Here is a 21,621-nt window from a genome sequence, read left to right on the forward strand (position 1 = left end):
TATAAAATACTTGCATTTCTGTATTGAATATTTTTTATGGAAGGAGATTTGAGGTATTCTTTTATCAAAATATGATATATTCAAAATCTCATAATGGCCGATGATTACCTTTAGAGATGTGATTGTGTAAACATGTATTAAGTAGTCTTAGACTAAAGACAACTCAGGTAAATGAAATTGTAATTACATAGTCAGGATTTCTATAGTGCATTGTCATAATTAGCTTGAATGCTGACATGTGAGTAGGAGTGCATGTCAGCACCTGCTCTGTGTATGGAGAAGTATTGTTCAAATGTGCTTTTAAAAATAAACAGAAGAGGTGGGGTTCATTTTCCACATTGTATGATTTGTATCTCTCATGATTTCCATGCATTGAGGTGTGGAAATACTTTCATAGATGAGCTTGAGAGGCAGGTAATCACTGTGGTGCTGAGCTGTTAAGCTTCCATTCGGGGCTTATTAGGCTAATTCCAAATGAGACAGTATATCTGACAACTCAGAATTGTGCTTAGTGTAACTACTACTAGAGATGGCTGTATTGTAGAGGCAACTAAATGACTCTGTCCATACTTGGGTCTTAATTTTGGTGCTTTATATTTCAGAAAAGATCGATATAACTGATGATTTAGGTTTCTGAAAAAAAAGTCTCTTATGCCTGTCAATTTAAGCATCTTTATTCTAGATCTGTTTAAACCAGATAGTTGAGTGAGTAGTAGTTGGAGGAAAAACAGGGTTGGCCAGAGAATGATTTTTTTTTTTTTTGACATGTGATTCTTTTCATGGGCATTTTGTTGAGTAAGCGAGTTAGTCACCTTGTGCTTTTTAAATTTTATTTTTATTTTATTTTTTTTACTATGTTCTATTAATCGCCATACATTACATTATTAGTTTTTGATGTACTGTTCCATGATTCATTGTTTGCATATAACACCCATTGCTCCATGCTTTAAGTGGTTTTCCTATTGCACTACTTGTTAGCTGATCTCTAGGCCTCCATTAAACCAGAACCTTACAAAGTCTGGAATATACCAATCCTACCCTAGTAGCATCACAAATGTGGATGGTTTTCTTCTCTTGAGAAGTTTTTATTGGTCAAAGTGAGAGTCCATAAATACACTTTTAGAAATTAAAAAAGGGGAACCTGAAAAGCGCTTTGGACACCTCCAGATCTACCACCTGAACATTACAGTTGCTTTAAAACTATATCCCTGCCTCGATCCTATTTATTTCCCCCACATGGATAAACATCCTGAAATTTGTTTTTATTCGTGTCCTCCCGCCCCCCATTTTGTAGCATGTATTCCTAAAGGACATACTAGGTTTCTATGCTTTTTTTATACCCCTGTAAAAAAAATTATTTGTATGATTCAACTTCTGTTTTGCTTTTATTTTGACAGCACTTCAAAAAAAAAATACATTTAGGGACATATATTCATGTGAATCTTTGTAGCTATCATGTGTTCATGATCACTGCTTTATATCACCATTCATCTATTTGTAGTTGGTGAACATGTTTTCTTTAATTTTTGCCAGTGCAAGCATTGCTAGCATGAACATTACTATTAATGTTTTAAGTACATGAGCAAGGATTTCACTAGAGTCGAGATAAATGCATATTACCATTTTGATCAGATGATGCTAAATTAATTTCCAAATGTGTACAAATTCTACTCAATAGGGTATAACAGGAGTTTGAGTTAGAGCCATGTCCTTTCCAATTCATAATGTTAGATTGACTTTTTCCTAATCCAGTTAGTGGAAAATGCTTTCTCTTTGTGGTTTAATTTAGTCTTTTGTTAATAGGTTGGGCAGTTCTTCAAGTACTTAAAGATTTATATGTTCTCATTGAATTGCCCATGAAAGTCTTTTGCCCCTATTTTTCTAATTTAAATTTTAGTTTCATATTGGTATTTTTCAAGTAAAAACTGATTTCTAGGAATTACTTAAATACTGTACACACAAATACTTTGCTAGTTATATGCCCCGTAATAATTTTCTATTTTTTTTAAAGATTTTTTATTTATTTGAGAGAGAGCACATGAGAGTGGGGGAGGGTCAGAGGGAGAAGCAGACTCCCCGCTGAGCAGGGAGCCCAATGCGGGACTCGATCCCGGGACTCCAGGATCATGACCTGAGCCGAAGGCAGTCGCTTAACCAACTGAGCCACCCAGGCGCCCCCGTAATAATTTTCTAGCAGTTTATTTTAATGTAGTGAAAAATACTAATGTCTTCATTTACGGTCTTTGTTTTCTGTATGAGGTCTGAGGGAGGAAGCTTGGGTGCCTTGGTTTCAGATCGCAGCAGTGAAAACATTGAAATGTATGCTGATGTGGGGTAGTTTGAAGGTAATGGGGCTTGCTGATGGATTCGATTTGGAATATGAGAGGAGAGAAATCCATGATCAAGGTTTTGACAAGAATAACCAGAGGAATAGAGTTGACCTTTATGAAAATGGGAAGTGTATGGAGGAGCAGGTTTGGAATATGTGGTATGTGTGAAATCAAAACTGATCTCAGTATGTTATAGTTGAGGCGTATCTCTTGATTGGAGAAGTTTTAAATAGGGTATTTGGGTATGAAAGTCCAGAATTGAAGGGAACATTCTAGGATAGCCGGATAGATTGGGAAGTTCTCATATAGACAGTATGTGAAGTGTTGTAACTTGATGAGGTCACTTAAAGAATGAGGGTAGCTAGAGAACTTTGAGGTCCCAGCTTGGGAACATTTGACCATTTAGAATGAGGTTTTAGAGCATGAGAGTGAGGTGGTTGTTTGAAAATTGTTTCTGAAAGCCACATGAACCAAATGCTCTTGAGAAAACAGAGCTCTCCATTGGATTTGGCCATGTGGGGGTCATGGGTGATATTGCTAAATATGTTTTTGTGGATGTGGGGAGACATAATCCTCATTAAAGTAGATTGCAAAGAACATGGGAAGAGGCAGACATTGGAGATATTAAGTAGTATGGATAGTTCTTAAACAGACTTTGTCTGAAACTGACTAGGAGAAATTTGGTCCTAGTTGGAAGATAGGTGTGATCAAAGGAGGAATGGCTTGACTAGAGATGTCACAGAATGCCTGGACACTAATGAAGATAGTTGAGTAAAGGAATAAAAATTGATGGGGCAGGATAGGAGGAGGACTGTTGCTGTAGAGAAAGACTTGAGAGGGAATGGGGCCAGTGAGTAGGTAGAGATGCTGGCTTTTGCATAGGAGCTTGGGAATTTTTATAGTTCTCGGAATAAATTTTTAACTTTTGTTACACGTTAAGTGTTTTCTTTCTGACGCTATTGTAAATGAATTTCTTTTTGAATGGTACATTGCTAGTACAGAGATAGAAGTGATTTTGTTGTTGTTTTTGTTGGTCTTGTCCTGTGCCTTCTTGCCAAATGTGTTTATTCCTAGTTTTTTAAAGGGAATTCATCAGGATTTTCTATAAAATATTATCTGCAAATACAGATAGTTTAACTCCTTTTGGATGCCTTCTATTTTTTCTTGACTAATTTTCCTGACTAGAACATCCAGTACTATGTTTAATAGAACATATTAACTGGTGACAGTGGATATATTTTTGTTCTTGATATGAAAGCAAAAATAGTATTTATCAAATATGATGTTACCTGTGGGTTTTTCATAGTTGCCCTTTATTGGCTAGAGCGAGTTCTGTTCCTAATTTTGTTGAATGCTTTTTTCATGAAGGAGCATTGCATTTTGTCAGATGCTATTTCTGCATCTGTTTGAGTGTTTCTGGATTTTTTTGCCCTTTAATGTGAGAAATGACAATGATTTTTGGGGTATGTTGAATCAATTTTGCATTCATGGGATAAATCCCACTTGGTTATGGTATGTAACACTTATTGCCAAATTTGGTTTGTTAGTATTTTGTTGAAGATTTATGCATCTGTATTCATCAGGGGTTTTGGTCTGTAGTTGTACTTTTTTGTGATGCCTTTGTCTGGTTTTGGCAGTACTCATCTTACCGAGTGGGTTAGGAAGCATTCTCTCCTATATTACTTCTTGGGATAATGTGAGAAATTGGTATTGAAGATTTTTCTTTTCTTTCTTTTTTTTTTTTTTTGGTATAACCAGTGAAGCTGCCTGGATTTTCTTCGTGCGAAATAAAAATTTCTAATTCCGTTTTCGTACTTGTTATAGGTCTATTCAAATTGTCTATTACTGAATCAGTTTTTATAGTTAATGCCTTTCTAGGAAACAGAAATTTCATGTAATTTGCTGAAAATTCCTTATTTCTGGGAAGTTGGTAGAAACACCACTTTGATTCCTGATTTCACTAATTAGAATCTCCTCCCCCACTTGGTTCATCCAGTTGAAGTTTGTCAATCCTGTTAATTCTTCAAAGAACTGAGTTTGGATATTGATTTTTTCCCCCCTCTTTTTATACTCTCTACTTCATTTATTCTAATCTCTATTTACTACTTACACTTGATTTAATTTGAGGGTGTTCTGTTATAATTGGTGTTTTTCCAAAAATCTTTTTTTTTTTTAAGATTTTATTATTTGAGAGAGAGAATGAGATAGAGAGAGAGCATGAGAGGGAGGAGGGTCAGAGGGAGAAGCAGACTCCCTGCAGAGCAGGGAGCCCGATGCGGGACTCGATCCTGGGACTCCAGGATCATGACCTGAGCCGAAGGCAGTCGCTTAACCAACTGAGCCACCCAGGCGCCCCTGTTTTTCCAAAAATCTTAAGATAGGAGTGTAAGTCTTAAGGTAGAAGGTTTTGGCCTTGAGAATGTCTTTATACATAGACATGCACAGCTACAAATTTCCCTCTTACAACTGCTTCAGCTGCATGCTGTGTTTCATATTGTATCTTTTCATCTCAGTATCTTCTGTTTCTCTGATTTCTTCTTGGGTTCATTGTTAGTATGTACACCTTCCACAGTTTTGAAATTCTCACATGTAAGTTTTTTGACAGATTTTTTTGAGGTATAATTGATATACAACATAAGTTTCAGTTGTACAACATAATGTTTTTACATTTGTTTACATTGTGAAATGATCACCAAAATAAGTTAACATCTGTCACCAGACATAGTTACAGAACCCTTTCCTTAGGATTTTTAAGATCTCTAAGCAACTTGATACTGTGGAGCATTAATTATAGCCCATGCTGTACATTACATCTCCAGGACTTAATTTGTCACTGGAAGTTTTACCTTTTGAATGTTCTCATCCATTTTGCCCACCTCTGTCCCCCGACTTCTGGCCACCAATCTGTTGTATCTTTTAGCCTTTACATATATAGGTGAGATCATAAGGTATTTGTCTTTCTCTGACTTGCTTCACTTAGCACATTGCCCTTGAAGTCCATCCATATTGTTGAAAGTACTTACTTTGTTGAAGCAACTTCATTATGGCTGAAAAATACTTCCTTGTGGATATATGTAGCACATGTTCTTTTTATCCATTCATTGGTTGGTAGACCTTTAGTATCAGTTCTAGATGGTGATAGTCTCCCTCCCATTTCCTCAGGACTTACTGTTGTATGTGACTTGGCTGGTCTATTTCAGTAAAGTCTTGTTTCCCCCTACCCAGTGAAGTCTCTAAAATCACTATACAGAGGGTGCAGTCTTGGGCATGAATGTAGCCAGCCTGGAATGAAAGTAGTTTAGTAGGGTTCCTTTTGCCTTTTGTTGTTAATCTCTTACTGTCTCTGATACCACACTAAACTGATAAACTCTATTCGTTGCCTGCAATTGCTTGCTTGCTTGCTTTCTGTCTCTTTCTCTCTCTCTGTTTCTTTCTTTTTCTTTCTGTCTCTTTCTCTTTCTCTCTTTCTTCTTTCTCTTTTTCTCTCTCTTTCTCTTTCTCTCTCTCGCTCTTGCTCTTTAGCTCTCTCTTTCTTTCTCTCTTTCTTACAATGCCTGAGCTACAAAATGCTCTATAATCTGATTCAATTTAACTTTGGCTCCATGGCAAAGGTAGTTTTTGAGGTCAGTATTGGAAGTTTGCTCTGATTCCAGGGGGGCTGTTGCTACTTGTCTCTCTCTCTGTGGTTATCTCTGGTAAACTTGCTTACCAATAGTTGAGCTTTATGCTGTCTTGTAGCTACCACCTTCCTCTTAATTGCTTAGCACGGTAGTCTCCATTTCTTTTGCAAGTGCACTTAGGTTTAAACTTGGTCACAGTCAGTTATTCAAGGTGAGTTCCCTTTGGGAGAACTTAATAGTTCTGTTCTTACAGCCTGTCTCTCTCCCTGTAAAAAATCACCACACTGTTACTCAGTGGGGCATAATACCTTGTTTTTCTAAGTGACACTTCTACTTCATGAGCAGAGTGGTCCATGGAGATATTTGAAGACTCTTACCTTTTTGTTATGCTTCTCCTGGTGTGAAACCTCTGCCCTGTGTGAGATTGGGGGTTAAGGGTGTTCAGGGCCCAGTATACATTCTGTGTTTACTGTGCCTGGGGTAGATATTCCACTTGGTAGTGAAGGCTATGTAGTGGGAAGGGAGTCTCCAATCTCTTGTCCACAGTAGGCTTTAATTTAGCCTCTGTGACCTTGGGCTGAGTAGGATGGGAAATGCTAGTCCTCTGTCCTTTGAACTGGGAGATAGGGGGAGAGGAAAGCCCCATCTTTTCAGCCATACCTACTCTGAGTGGAACTTCAGTCACACTGAGCTGCGTGGATGATTAAGGAAGAAATAGATCATGACTTGAGTACCACAAACTCTGTTTTTACAAAGTTTTAGTTGATACTCTTAAAAAATGTTTCATCTGGTGCATGCCCTTCAAGGATTTTAAATGGTTGTTGTAAAATATTTTTCACTAGTTCTTTTGCTGGAGAGAAAGTCTGCTAAAGTCCTCATTCTGACACTTTGTGACTCATTCTCTTTTTAATATATTTGCTTCATGGCCTGGTATAGAATTCCAGCATTACCTATACATAGTTGCTGTATAAATAGAACTTTTCCCTTAAAAAGCTTTCTCTATATATGTATGCATGCAAATCTGTTTCTTTTGTATTCTTCTGTTGATAGGTGTCAGGCTTGACCAATTGGGTTTTCTTCTTATTTATCTTTCACCTACTTGGACATCACTCCCTCCGTATCAGCCCTGGCAGTCTCCTCATTTTTGCTTTTATTTCTGGGCTCCAAACTTCTACTTGAGTCACTGGAAATGGTGACAGTTTATAAACTGTCTCCTTGGCTCACATATTAGCTTTGATTTTCAGCCAGTCTCTGGGATTTTATAAGCTAGTTTATGGGCTATCTATCTTGCACAGATACGGTTCTTCTCAAGATCAAATTGGCTGGCTCATCAGTTTGATGTGCTGTAATATCTATGTGTTTGCTACGTGGACGGTAAGAACTTATGGAGGAGGTTTGGTTAACGGCCGACCACAGGAGAACTGTATTTTAAAGCCACTTCTCCAAAAGAGTTGTCTGGTAATGACTTTCAAGTCTACAATGAAACACTATTAAAGATAAAGGGGATAAATTGTCAGGTATGAAGGTACCTTTGTGTAATGTTGAGATGCATCTATAGGGGCGACAGCTTTTATCAGAGCAATTAAAATCAGTGGCTACTTTACCTGAGGGAATGTTGCTCTAAGATGGTTTGGAGGGAATGGTTGTTCACAGGAATTAGAGTGAGACATAAATTCATTGTTACTTAGCCTCAGTCTCATTTTGGGGATCTTTGGGAATAGATCTGTTGCCTGAATTATCTGTGTAGAAAGTAAAACTTTTGAAGGCACATTAATAAATATTGATGTGTACCATGTCCATTTTTTCCACAGTAACTCTTCTTTCACCCTTCTTTCACCTTCTCGGAATACCCCTTGGATCTTAGCATTCTGATCTAGTATTAGGTTTCAGTGGCCAGTGAGCAAAAGAATTTGTGAACCTATAATGGAAAAAAGAATCCCTATCTCTTTCATGGAACTGTAATATTGAGAAAGAGGGTTTTTGATAGTGAAATACTGCTTTAAGAACCAAATCAGCACTTGTTCAAATATTTTCTTGAGGTTACTTGTTAAAGCTAGAACTACAATCTCCCCAAAATGCGAGCGGTCAGAGTTTAACTTTGAAATAGGTTCTAGGTGAAATAAATGTTAACTGGATCTCTGTTTGTTCTTTAGGCAGCAGGAGCAATTCGACCTCTTGTATCTACTGTAATCAGTCCATCTGCTGATGGTTGCCTAGACCATTCACTAGAACGTGCCAGACACAGAGCAAGTGAAATGCCACAGGCTTTTCTATTTGATGTGATCTATGAAGCCTATCAGCAGGTAAGAATCCTGATTTCTGAAAATGGCTATGTTGGGGGTCCACAAGAATACTCCTCTTTTTGGAGATTTGCTGGAAGATTCCATGTATAGTTAGACTCAAGTTAAAATTGCTAACAGTGAAGTAGAGCGGATTCACAGCTGAGTCATAGGAGAAACGCATGCAGAGTTTGGGAGGATCCATGTGTGTTCTTGCTTAGGTTCATATCTTCCCCTGAGGGGTCACACAGAGCATCATCTTCTCCGCCACCCACCAGCAATGAAAATTTAGCAACATGTGGGTGATGGTTCTCTTCAGGGAAGCCCATTAGAGTCTGGTGTTTAAGGTGTTTATTGGGGTTGGTCACATAGGCATCCCCTGCCTCAGCATGTACAAAAGCTTCAGATTCCCAGAAGGAAAGCAGGTGTCTAACATGAGCAATGCTGTTTATGCAAATAGTATGAGCATAGTTGAACCACACTTACTAACTGTTCACTGAGAAAATTACAAGAGCCAATTTCCCATATCCAGGTGGAAGGGTAGTCTTTCTAACCATTTAAGGCCTGTATGGTAAGTTTCTTGCGCAGCTGTAGATACTTTATCATTTGAATTCACAAACTAACTTCTTCTAAAATCTCACATAATCGATTTGTGTTTAGAAATTTTTCTTTGTTTTTATGTTCTGAAAATGCTTTGGGACCTTTTGCTGACATTTATTGCAAATTTATGGATTAAATAGTTATTAATTATTAGGTATTTTGCTTATCAGAAACTTCCCAATGAAATAAGTTAGAACTAACTCACTGTTCAGTGGATGTTAAACAATCAGTGAAGAGTTTGGAATAGATGGACTTTTAAGAAAATGAAGGTAGTGGTAATAGGAATATTGACATTTATAATACAAAAATGCCTCTTACCTTGGATAGAAGGTGGTCACATACATAATAAATTGAATGAATCTTGATTAGTTTTTTTTTGACCATATTTTTTTATTGTTATGTTAATCCCCATACATTACATCATTAGTTTTAGATGTAGTGTTCCATGATTCATTGTTTGTGCATAACACCCAGTGCTCCATGCAGAACGTGCCCTCCTCAATACCCATCACCAGGCTAACCCATCCTCCCACCTCCCTCCCCTCTAGAACCCTCAGTTTGTTTTTCAGAGTCCATCATCTCTCATAGTTCATCTACCCCTCTGATTTCCCGATTGGTTAGTTTTAAAATGAGATGATGTAAATAAGAATCCATTTTAATGATATGAATAGTCTGCCATGGTTTGTACCATTTTCTTAAAATAATGAATTTGGTGTATTGGAATTTACCTGTATATGGCCATATCAATGTAAAGCTATCATAAATTTTTTAAAATTTTATTTTATTTAAATTCAATTAACAGGGGCGCCTGGGTGGCTCAGTTGGTTAAGCGACTGCCTTCGGCTCAGGTCATGATCCTGGAGTCCCGGGATCGAGTCCCGCATCGGGCTCCCTGCTCTGCAGGGAGTCTGCTTCTCCCTCTGACCCTCCCCCCTCTCATGTGCTCTCTCTCATTCTCTCTCTCTCAAATAAATAAATAAAATCTTTAAAAAAAAAATTCAATTAACATACAGTGTATTACTAGTTTTAGGGGTAGGGTGCGGTGATTCATCAGTTGCATATCACAACCAGTGCTCATTACATCACGTGCGCTCCTTTAATGCTCCAATTTTTTATTCAAATACTGTATTTTATAGCCTAAATGTGTAGAGTTAGACAACATCTACCTTATTTCCTGAAATTATTCATCTTTAAACACTTGGAGTTATTACCTATCATTCTTCCTAATATATTTTAGAAGACAAATTGAATATGATCTCATGTTCTGCACGTCAGAGAAGCATTTTTCCAGTTTTTGCTGGAGAATTAAGTGCTAATGCATTGAGGTACTGTTTCTCAAAGTGTGGTTCCCAGATAACATCGGTGTGCTTTGGAACTTGTTAGAATGCAAATTCAGGGGCTCCACCTCAGACTTACTTAATTAGAAACTGTGGGAATGGGCCCCAGCAATTTGTGTCTCAACATCTCTGCCATGTGATCCTAATGCACATTGCAGTTAGGGAACCACCACCCTAAGGCATTCACTGTATGTAATGAATTAAACACTCTTGTACTGCATTCTTGGGAGAATTCAGAAAATAGTAACATGATGATAATTATCTGTGTTCTGTGGTTCAGATGAGGAATTCTTAATCATGGAATTGTTCTGAAGGTTTTGCTGTAAGATCTTTATTTAATTTTTTCCCAAGTTTTTATTAAAATTCCAGCTAGTTAACACATTGCATTGTTAGTTGTAGGTGTAGAATTTAATGATTCATCACTTACATAGAATACCTGGTGTTCATCACAGCAAGTGCCCTCCTTAACACCCATCACCTGTTTAACAACCCCCTCCAACTCCCCTCCCATAACCCTCAGTTTATTCTCCATAGTTACAAGTCTGTTTCTTGGTTTGCCTCTTTTTGTCCCCCCTATGTTCATTTGTTTCTTAAATTCCACCTATGAGTAAAATCATGGTATTTGTATTTCTCTGACTTATTTTACTTAGCATAATACTCTCTAGCTCCATCCATGTCTTTGCAAATGGCAAGATTTCATTCTTTTTAATGGGTAATATTCCATTGTGTATATATACTACGTCTTTATCAGTTGGACATTTGGGCTCTTGGCATAATTTGGCTATTGTAAATAATGCTGCTATAAACAGGGTGCATATATCCCTCTGAATTAGTATTTTTGTATTCTTTGGGTAAATATTTGGATAAATACCAGTACAAATGCTGGATCATAGGGTCTTCTGTTAACATTTGAAGAGTCTCCATATTCTTACAGAGTGGCTGCACCAGTTTGCATTCCTATCAACAGGGTAAGAGGGTTCCCCTTTCTCCGCATCTTCGCTAACACCTGTTGTTTGCTGTGTTAATTTTAGCCATTCTGACAGGTGTGAGGTGATGTCTCATGGTAGTTTTGATTTGCATTTCCCTGATAATGAGTGATGTTGAGCATCTTCTCATGTGTCTGTTAGACCTATGTCTTTTTTGCAGCAATGTCTACTGATGTCTTTTGCCCATTTTTAAACTGGATTATTATTATTTTTTTTGCATGTTGAGTTTGATAAGTTTTTAATAGATCTTGGATGCTTACCCTTAATCAGATATGTCATTTGCAAATACCGTCTCCCATTCCATAGGTTGACTTTCAGTTTTGTTGATGGTTTCCTTTGCAGTGCAGAAGATTTTTATTTTGAAGTCCCAATGGCTTACTTTTGCTTTTATTTTTCTTGCCTCAGGAGACCTATCTAGTAAGAAATTGCTATGGTTCAAGTCAGAGAGGTTACTGCCTGTGTTCTCTGGGATTTTGATGGTTTCCTAGCTCACATTTAGGTCTTTCATCCATTTTGAATTTATTTTAGTGTATGGTGTAAGAAAGTGGTGCAGTTTCATCCTTTTGCATCTTGCTGTCCAGGTTTCCTGACACCATTTGTTTAAAAGCTTATCTTTTTTCTCCATTGGATATTCTTTCCTGCTTTGTTGAAGATTAATTGCCCATATAGTTGCAAGTTCACTTCTGAGTTTTCTATTACGTTGCATTGATCTATGTGTCTGTTTCTGTGCCAGTACCATACTGTCTCAATCACTACAGCTTTGTAATACAACTTGAAGTCTGGAATTGTGATGCCTCTACCTTTGCTTTTCTTTTTCAAGATTGCTTTGACTATTGGGGATCTTTTGTGGTTCCATACAAATTTTAAGACTGTTGCTTCTAGCTCTGAAAAATGCTGGTGATACTATGATAGGGATTGCATTAAATGTATAGATTGCTTTGGGTAATGTGGACATTTTAACAATGTTTGTTTTCCCAGTACATGAGCATGGAATATCTTTCCGTTTTTTGACTTGCTTTCATCAGTGTTTTATAGTTTAAGAGTACAGATCTTTTATATCTTGGTTAGCTTTATTCCTACGTATCTTACAGTTTTTGGTGTAATTGTAAATGGGATCGGTTCCTTGGTTTCTCTTTCTGCTACGTCATTATTGGTGTATAGAAACGCAATAGATTTTTGTACATTGATTTTTGTATCCTGCGACTATAATGAATTTGTGTATCAGGTCTAGCAGTTTTTTGGTAGAGTCTTTTGGGTTTTCCATACAGAGTATCATGTCATCTGCAAAGAGTGAAAATGTGACTTCTTCCTTGTTGGTTTGGATGCCTTTTATTTCTTTTTGTTATCTGATTTCTGAGGCTAGGACTTCTGGAATTATGTTAAATAACTGTAGTGAGAGTAGACATTCCTGTCTTGTTCCTGACCATAGAGGAAAAGCTCTGTTTTTCCCCAGTGAGGATGATAGTACCTGTGGGTTTTTCATATATGGTCTTTATGATATTGAGGTATGTTCCCTCTAACCCTCCTTTGTTGAGGGTTTTTATCATGAATGAATGTTGTACATTGTCAAATGCTTTTTGTACATCTACTGAGAGGATCATATGGTTCTTAGCCTTTTATTAATGTGGTGGATCACATTGACTGATTTTTGAGTATTGAACCACTGTTGTAACCCAGGAATAAGTCCCACTTGCTTGTGGTGCATGATCCTTTTAATGTACTGTTGGATTTGATTTGCTAGTATTTTGACAATTTTTTCATCCATGTTCATTAGTGATACTGGCCTGTAGTTCTTTTTTAGTGGAGTCTCTGGTTTTGGAATGAGGTTACGTAATGCTGGCCTCATAGAATGAGTTTGGAAGTCTTCCTTCCATTTCTGTTTTTTTTTTTTTAAATGTTTGGTAGAATTCCCCAGGGAAGCCATCTGGCCATGGACTTTTGTTTGTTGGAAGATTTTTGATTACTGATTCAATTTCTTTGCTGGTTCATGTTTTCTATTTCTTCTTGCTTCAGTTTTGGTTGTTTGTTTCTAGGAATTTACCCTTTTCTTCCAGATTGTCCAATTTGCTGGGATATAATTTTCATACTACTATAATTGTTTGTATTTCTGGGGTATTGGTTGTTATCCTCTCTCATTTGTGGTTTTGTGTTCTTTCTCTTTCCTTTTTGATAAGTCTGGCTAGGGTTTTATCAATTTTACTACTTTTTTTCAAAGAAGCAGCACCTGGATTCATTGTTCTATTTTTTTTTATTTTCTATATCAATAATTTCTGCTCTAATCTTTATTATTTTCCCCCTTCTTCTGGCTTTAGGCTTTGTTCTTTTTCTTGCTCCTTCAGTTGTAAAGTTAGGTGGTTTGAGATTTTTCTTGTTGAGGTAGGCTTGTATTGCTGTATACTTCCCTCTTAGGATTGCTTTTGCTGTATCCCAAACGATTTGGACTGTTGTGTTTTAATATTCATTTGTTTCTGTTTTTTGTTGTTGTTTGTTTGTTGTGTATTCTTCGATTTCCTGGTTAACCCGTTCATTCTTTCGTAGCATATTGTTTAACCTGCATGTATTTGTATTCTTTCCAAATTTTTCCTAGTGTTTGACTTCAAGTTTCATAGCATTTAGGTTAGAAAAGATGCATGGTATGGTCTTAATCTTTTTGTACTTTATGGGGTCTGATTTGTGACCTAGTAGGTGATCTGTTCTGGTAGAATGTCCCATGTACACCTGAAAAGAATGTGTATTCTGGTGCTTTAGGATGAAATGTTCTAAATATATTAAGTGCAACTGGTCCAGTGTATCATTCAAACTTATTGTATCCTTGTAGATTTTCTGATTAGATCTGTCCATTGATGTGAGATGTTTAAGTCTCTTAGGATTATTGTATTATTAATGAGTTCCTTTATGTTTGTTACTGTTTTATGTATTTGGGTGCTTGCTTGTTGGGGGCATAAATACTTACAATTGTTAGATCTTCTTGTTGGATAGTCCCCTTTATTATGATACAATGTCTGTCTTCATCTTTTGTTACATTCTTTGGTTTAAAATCTAGTTTATATGATATAAATATGGCTACTCTGGCTTTCTTTTGACATCCATTAGCATGATAAATTGTTCTCCATCCCCCTCACTCTCATTCTGCATGTATCTTCAGGTCTAAAATGTGGGTCTCTGGTAGGCAGCATATAGATGGGGCTTTTTTTTTTTTTTTTAATTCATTCTGATACCATCTGTCTTTTCATTGGGAGTGTTTAATCTATTTACATTAAGAAAAATTGATAGGTATTTAGTGCCATTTAATACTTATTTTGTCATTGTTTCTGGAGATTTTCTGTTTCTTTCTATTCTTTGTCACTTTTGGTCTTTGTTTCCCACTCAGAGTCCCCTTTAGTACTTCTTGCAGGGCTGGTTTAGTGTTCCTGAACTCCTTTAGTTTTTGTTTGTCTGGGAAAGTCTTTATCTTGCCTTGTATTCTGAATGTAATTTGCCAGATAGAGTATTCTTGGCTGTGGGTTTTTCCCATTCAGCGTGTTGAATATAGTGTGTCACTCCCTTCTGGTTTGCCAAGTTTCTGTGTAGAGATCTGCTGGGTAGCCTTATGGTTCTTCCCTTGTAAGTTAGGGACTTCTTTTGTCTTGTTCCTTTTAGGATTTTTTCTTTATTACTATATTTTGCAAATTTAACTACAATATGTCTTGGTGTTGGCCTGCTTTTGTTGATTTTGATGGGAATTTTCTGTGTCCCCTGGTTTGGGTTGTCTGTTTCCTGCCCCAGATTAGGGATGTTTTCAGGTATTATTTACTCAAATCTTCTGCTCCCTTTATCCTCTCTTCTTCTGGGACTACTATGATAGGAATGTTAATCTGTTTGATGGAGTCACTGAGTTCCCTAAGTCTACTCTCGTGATCCATAGTTAGTCTTTTTTGTTTAGCTTCATTATTTTCCATTATTCTGCCTTCTCTATCACTTACTCTTTCCTCTGCTTCTTCCATTCTTGTGCTTGTTATATCCACTATGTTGTGAATCTGTTACTGCTTTTTTCATTTCTGACTGGTTGTTTTTTAACTCCATTTCTGTGAAGAAGGTTCTCCCTGATGCCTTACATGTTTTTCTCAAGCCTGGCAAGTATCCTTATGACTGTTGATTTAAATTCACCAGGCGTATTACTTGGATCTGTTTGATTAGGTCTCTGGCTGTGACTTTTCCTTCTTCATTCTTTTGGGATAGATTCCTTGATCTTGGCACTTCTTCTAAGTCTCGGTCATCTTCTCTGTGTTAAAAAAGCCGTTATATTTCTGGCTCCTGAGAGTAATAGCTTTCTGTAGAAGAGGTCATATAGTGTCCAGGGCCTGTTGCTTCAGGGAGTGTCCCTGGTGTGTGCCACATGCCCTCTGCTATTGTGCTTTGCTGCTCTATCCTTTAGGCCACTTGTCTGCAAAGGCTCTCCTTGCCTGTAGTGGGCAGTGTTTGATCTTGGTGTGAATGTGGTGTTTTTTAACTAGGTGTGCTCTGGTCTGTTTGTTAAATGAGACCTGATGGTGCTTCCACTAGGCTTGAAGCTTTGCAGAACTCTGTGGTCAGAAGACATGGTGTATGTGGGGTTTCTGCTGATCTTCAGAGGAAGGGGCCTTCTGCACTTGGACTCAGGCATACTTCTTTGAGAAAAGTAGAACGGTAGAGTATTTTTCCTGTAAGTTCTTAAGAAAATTAAACATAAATGCACACCAGGACTCTTAAATACCTGAAATAATTTGCTCTTGGGTTTATATAATCAGTATACATGTTTTGATTTTCACAAGATTATAAAGCAATACTGAACACTTGGGAAGAAAGTGAAAGTTAAAAAAAAAAAAAAAAGGCCATGCTTAAAGTTATAAAACAAACCCTCCCGCCCCCCCCCGACAAAAACCCAAACCCATCCTTACCGAAGAGTGGCTTCCTGATTTTGATCAAAATGAGTAGGTTTTAGGGGCACCTGGGTGGCTCAGTCATTAAGCGTCTGCCTTCGGCTCAGGTCATGATCCCAGGGTCCTGGGATCGAGCCCCGCATCGGGCTCCCTGCTCAGCTGGGAGTCTGCTTCTCCCTCTCCCTCTCCCCCTGCTTGTGTTCCCTCTTTCTCTGTGTCTCTCTCTGTCAAATAAATTAAAAAAAAAAAAGAGTCGGTTTTAACATGAGATAACTACATTGAAAGCAAAAACCCACCAGTTAGAATTCCTATTAAACGGACTAAAAATGTTGAATTGTTTTTCAGCTTCTGACATTTGTGGAAATGCATTAGTAAACATTGAATATATATTTGGTGCTGGAGTGCAGTGGTGACTAAACAGACTATCTTTTATGAAGGTTTTATTTTCAAACATAACTTATTAAAGCTGAAATAAATTGTCAAAATTATTTCTCAGCATTTTTTTTTTTTTTTTTTTGAAGAGAGTCCTTCCCCATGTGTATTCTTGGCTCTTTTTTCAAAAATTGACCACCTATACCTGGGTTTATTTTTAGGCTCTCTGTGTATATGTGTCTGCTTTTATGCCAGTACCATACTGCTTTGATTACTACAGCTTTGTAATACAGTTTTAAATCAGGAAGTGTATTACCTATGGCTTTGTTCTTAACATTGTTTGGGCTGTTCCAAGTCTTTTGTGGTTCTGTGCAGATTTCAGGATTGTTCTATTTCTATTAAAAATGCCATTGGAATTCTGCTAATCTACAGATTCAATGTAATCCTTTAGGTTGTATACATATTTTGACAATAATCCTACTAATATATGAACACAGAATATTTGAACATTTGTTTTCAGATTCTTTCATCAATATCTTAAAGTTTTTGGTGTACAAAGGTTTTACCTTTTATTTCAATTTATTTCTGAGAACTTTATATTTGATATTGTAAATATTTTATTTTTTATTTTTATTTTTTTAAGATTTCATTTATTTATTTGACAGAGAGAGAGCGAGATAAAGAGCAGGAACACAAGCTGGGAGAGTGGGAAAGGGAGAAGCAGGCTTCCTGCCAAGCAGGGAGCTCGATGTGGGGCTTGATCCCAGGACCCTGGGATCACAACCTGAGCCAAAGGCAGATGCTTAATGACTGAGCCACCCAGGCACCCATTGTTTTTTTTTAAATTGAGATAATTTCTAATAGTATAAAGGAAAAACTGTGTGATTTTTGTATCTATAGCTTCAGTGAATTTGTTTACTCACATAGTTTTTTCAGAGTCTCAGGTTTCTTTATATAATACCTGCAAAGTAACAGTTTTACTTCTCAGTTTGGATGCCCTATTTCTCTGGCCTAACACTTGGCTATGACTTCCAATACTACATTGAGTGGAAGTGGCAAGATTATGGGTATCCTTGTTTTGTTCCTCAATTTGGGAGAAAGAGCTTTCAAATCATGACAGAGTAATGTTGTTAGCTGTGGGCTGGTCATATATTGGCTTATATTATGTTGAGATATGTTCCCTCTGTACCTACTTGGAGAGTTTTTAATCATGAAAGGATGTTCAATTTTGTCAAATGCTTTTTCTGTATCTATTGAGGATCATTTTTTTTTTATCCTTAATTTTCTTAATGTGTTATACAACACTGTTGCCCACCCCCCCCCATACATTGAACCATTCTTGCCTTTATGGGATAAATCTCACTCGATCATGGTGTATGATACTTTAATGTATTGTTGAATTTGGTTTGCTAATACTTGGAGGATTTTTGCATTTGTGTTTGTCATGGATATTGGTGTGTAATTCTAGAGTTCTTGTTTAGTTTTGATGTGAAGGTAATGCTGGCCTTACAAAATAAGATTGGAGGTATTCCCTCCTGTTTTTTAGAGTTTGAGGAGGATTGGCATTAATCATTAAAGTATTAAGTAAAATTATCCACTGAAGCCATCAGGTTCTGGACTTGGGTTTGTGATCTTTTTGATTACTGACGGATTCTCCTTACTGGTAATCATTCTGTTAAGATTTTCCATTTCTGATTCAGTCATGGATAAATTCCTAGAAATATACAACCTACCATTTCTTTTAGGTTGTACCATTTATTGGCATATAATTGTTCAGGGCAATGATCTTTGGTAGTTTTGTTATCACTCACAGTATTAGGTATTTTGCTTACAATTGAGACTTCTCTTTTCTTGGTAAGTCTAGCTAAAGGTTTGTCTATTCTACTTATTTTTTTCAAAAAACCAGCTCTTGCATTGATCTTTTTCTATTGTCTGTATACCCTATTTCACTTAATTCTACTCTGATCTTATTCCTTTAAACATTGAGCAACTGTTTCTCTATTTCCTTGAGGTGTAAAGTTAAGTAATTGTTCTTGTTTCCTTTTTAAAAAAACTTTATTTTTCCTTCTTGTTTTTTAATGTAGGGACTTATCACTATAAACTTTCCTCTTAGAACTGGTTTGGCTATATCCTCTAAGTTGTGATATGTAAAAAATTGCTGGATTTGCTATGGTCCTTTGGGACTGATGAATATGTGCCCTGTTGGCTATCAGAGCTCCTAGGTATTTTGGGGTCCCATCTGAAGAAGCAGCTGCAAAATTTTGGGCACCTAAATATGTGTACAAGCTTCTTCCAGGGAGATACTGGTGACTATTTTATTGTCGAAGCAGTCTAGAGGGTGCGAATGAGGGAAATGTCTACTGGCTTCCCAGTCTACAGAGAAGAGTAGCCAGCTTCTAAGTGTGCTATATTAGAAGCCAGATCCTCCTTAGGCATAGCCTGTGAAGTTTGCAGTTAATTCCTCTCTTCCATCTTCCTTGAAATGAGTCCTTTTCTTTCTGTTTTGTTTGATCCCTACAGGGATAGCTGCAGTTGGTGCTTACATGTACATGCCTGTTGAAAAAACTGCTGTTCAGTTTGCTGTAATGTAGTGTTCTGGGTCTTGTGACTACAAGCTTAATAGATGTTCAGAGTTTGATGTCTCAGGATCCTGTATGTCAGATGGGGGTCTTAAAGATTTGTGATACAAACTCTTTGATCATTAGGGAGAAGTTGTGAGTTGGGAGTGTCCTCCTGATTGTATGATGCTGTGCTGGGTTGACCGTAGTTTAGGATTAGTTTCCAACTTCTCTGACTCTTTTGATGTAGGCATTTTTCTCACTTGACAAGTGTGTAGAAGTCACTTAGCTGGGTTCTAGATAGTTTTCAAATTAAATTGCATCTGGTGTAGCTGTGCATTTGGTACATCTGTGGGAGGAGGGAAATTCAGGAGTCTATGTTGCTGTCCTGTTTGACTCCCTCTGTGAGGATTGCATTCTAATGGGGGAGAGTCTGATCTTTCTGCCTTCCTCTTAAAAGACTCTCAGTGTCAGGCCCACCAGGGTAATCCATGACAGTCTCCCCATCTCACAATCATTAATTGGATCATACCTGCAAAGGCCCTTTGACATAACAGTTAATGTACTCAGATTCTGGGAAATAGGACACCGACATATTGGAGGGGCCTTACTCTACCACAGGAGATAAGGAGGAATTAGCTAAGAGGATACAAGAGAGGTTGGCCATAGGGTAATGTAACAGAAGCCTAGAGAGAAACATGTTTCAAAATTGAGCATTTGTAGTAATTGCTGCATATTGGTTTAAAAAAAATAGAAATGATCATAAGCCTTGGCAGTGTGAGCTGACCACTGTTGGGGGACCATGGTCAATACGGAAACCTGTGTGGATTTGATTTACTAAAGAAAAGGAGGGCCTCCCTTTGGAGAAGCTTCCATGAATATTGAGCAGAGAAACAGCTGGGGTGGCTGAAGGAGGTGATAGCTTAATTAAAATGGATGATGTAACATACTGATATTCTGATGGAATGGTTTAGTAGAGGGGAGCAAAAAGTGATGCCATATTGAGAGGTGATAGGGTATAGCGTATTAATGGTTTTGGAATTGATTTTTGAACAGGATAATGGATAAGTCATCCACACAGATAGGAAGGAATAGTAAGTATGTGTGTAAAGTTGTAAATAGATTTGGTGAGAGGCTGTGAAGTTTGTCTACTCTGTTTTTTTATTGCCCTACTGATACAGGGAGTGAATCATCAGCTAATAGGGAGGTGGGTGAGATGTGAAGGCTTGAGGAAAGAGAAGGTTGGGAATGGTAATTACTTGCTTTTACTCTCTTCTATTTAGCCTAAAATACAAAAAATTAGCCCAAAGGAAAAAAAATCTGTTTTCCAGGGCTATTTATGGGCATTTCTGGAATAATGACTAAAAACTTGGCTTAAAAAAAAAAAACAACAAAGAAGACCTTTTTTATCCAGGGTTTAATTTGTCTGTGTGGAACTCCTGTAGAGAATGCATAGTATTACCCATTTATGGGGAGTTGAGCAAAAATTGGGCTGTTATTAAGGTCATAAAAAATTCAAATATGTAGAAGAAAATCTCTTAATAGGATATGAAAAAAAAATGGAAGATAGGAAGGTTGAGGTTATAGATGACTTTCTTAATTAAATGGTACTAAGAGGTCATAGGTGTCCAGATGACATTGTGTATGTCTACCTGCTGGCCTGTTACTTCCCCCACCATTTCTGCTGTCTGCTCTCCTTCATTCTCTCATTTGAGTTTCCTCCTTTCTGGAACTTGACTTTCTCCTACCTTGCTACACGTCCTTCAGATAATGCCTAAATTACCACTTAGACAATCCTTTTCTGTCCCCCTCCATTCCCCTACCTACAACTAGATTAGGCCAACTCCCTACAGGTTTCCTAGTGCCCTATTGTTTGGTTTTTCCTGCCCAGCACCAAAATTAAAATGGGAAAAATTACCTTGGAATTGGTGTATAAAATGTCTAACTTCCCTGCTAGACTGAGTCCTGGGAAGTTACTGAGTTAATAGCAACCTGCCTGGTATTTTAGTCCCAAGTAAGTATTTTTTGAACAAAAAGGATATCCAGGAGTGTATGTGCATATAAATATACAAAAAAAAAGCCTATGTACTCGTTCTTCTAGGCCACTTTGTCTAGGTATGAACAATGTTCCCATTGTTGATTTACGTCCCTGTGCAAATATGACCACCTAAGAAGCCTTCACTGTTAATCTTAAGTAAAATAACCTTCTCTATCATATCCCTCGATTCTGTTTTAGTTTTCCTTATCAGATACCACTATTTTACATAATTGTATTTTTGGTAAGTACTGTGGCTTCCTGATGATGGTATGTCAGTTCCAGGAGTTCAGGGTCTTTGTCTTGTAGCACCTGGAAGACTTCATGACTTGCACTAGATTCTTAATACTGTCCAATGAAAGAATTTCATACACATACCTATGTAGATACCTAATACTAGGTATGTTGATACTAATGTAAATTATGAGTTGAGCATGGGGATAATATATATGTACATATTTGTATATTTATAAATGCTTCCTGAAACCTTTAAGAAATTCATTTGAAAATATGAGAAATATGGGTGAATATTTGTCTAAAGTGGTGATTGGCAATATTTTTGTAAATATGAGCTTCTCATGCTGTGTTTCTAGAAATCAAAGAGCA

At 37.2% G+C, this 21,621-nt stretch overlaps 1 protein-coding gene across 2 annotated transcripts in view; it reads left to right on the plus strand.

Annotated features, from left to right (window-relative positions):
* Nucleotides 1-21,621, plus strand: part of CRPPA (CDP-L-ribitol pyrophosphorylase A) — a 307,819-nt gene that overhangs the window by 29,192 nt on the left and 257,006 nt on the right. For both annotated transcript variants that reach the window (XR_010406512.1, XM_045864615.3), the window contains exon 3: nucleotides 8,104-8,253. Coding sequence is in view for 1 of the 2 variants with exons in the window: in XM_045864615.3 (XP_045720571.1) it covers nucleotides 8,104-8,253 (150 nt within the window). In the remaining variant the exon portion in view is untranslated. The remainder of the gene's footprint in view (nucleotides 1-8,103; nucleotides 8,254-21,621) is intronic.

The sequence above is a fragment of the Mirounga angustirostris genome, unplaced genomic scaffold, assembly GCF_029215605.1.
Source record: "Mirounga angustirostris isolate CCGP_5_RB_7025 unplaced genomic scaffold, mMirAng1.0.hap1 SCAF_12, whole genome shotgun sequence".
Taxonomy (NCBI): domain Eukaryota; kingdom Metazoa; phylum Chordata; class Mammalia; order Carnivora; family Phocidae; genus Mirounga; species Mirounga angustirostris.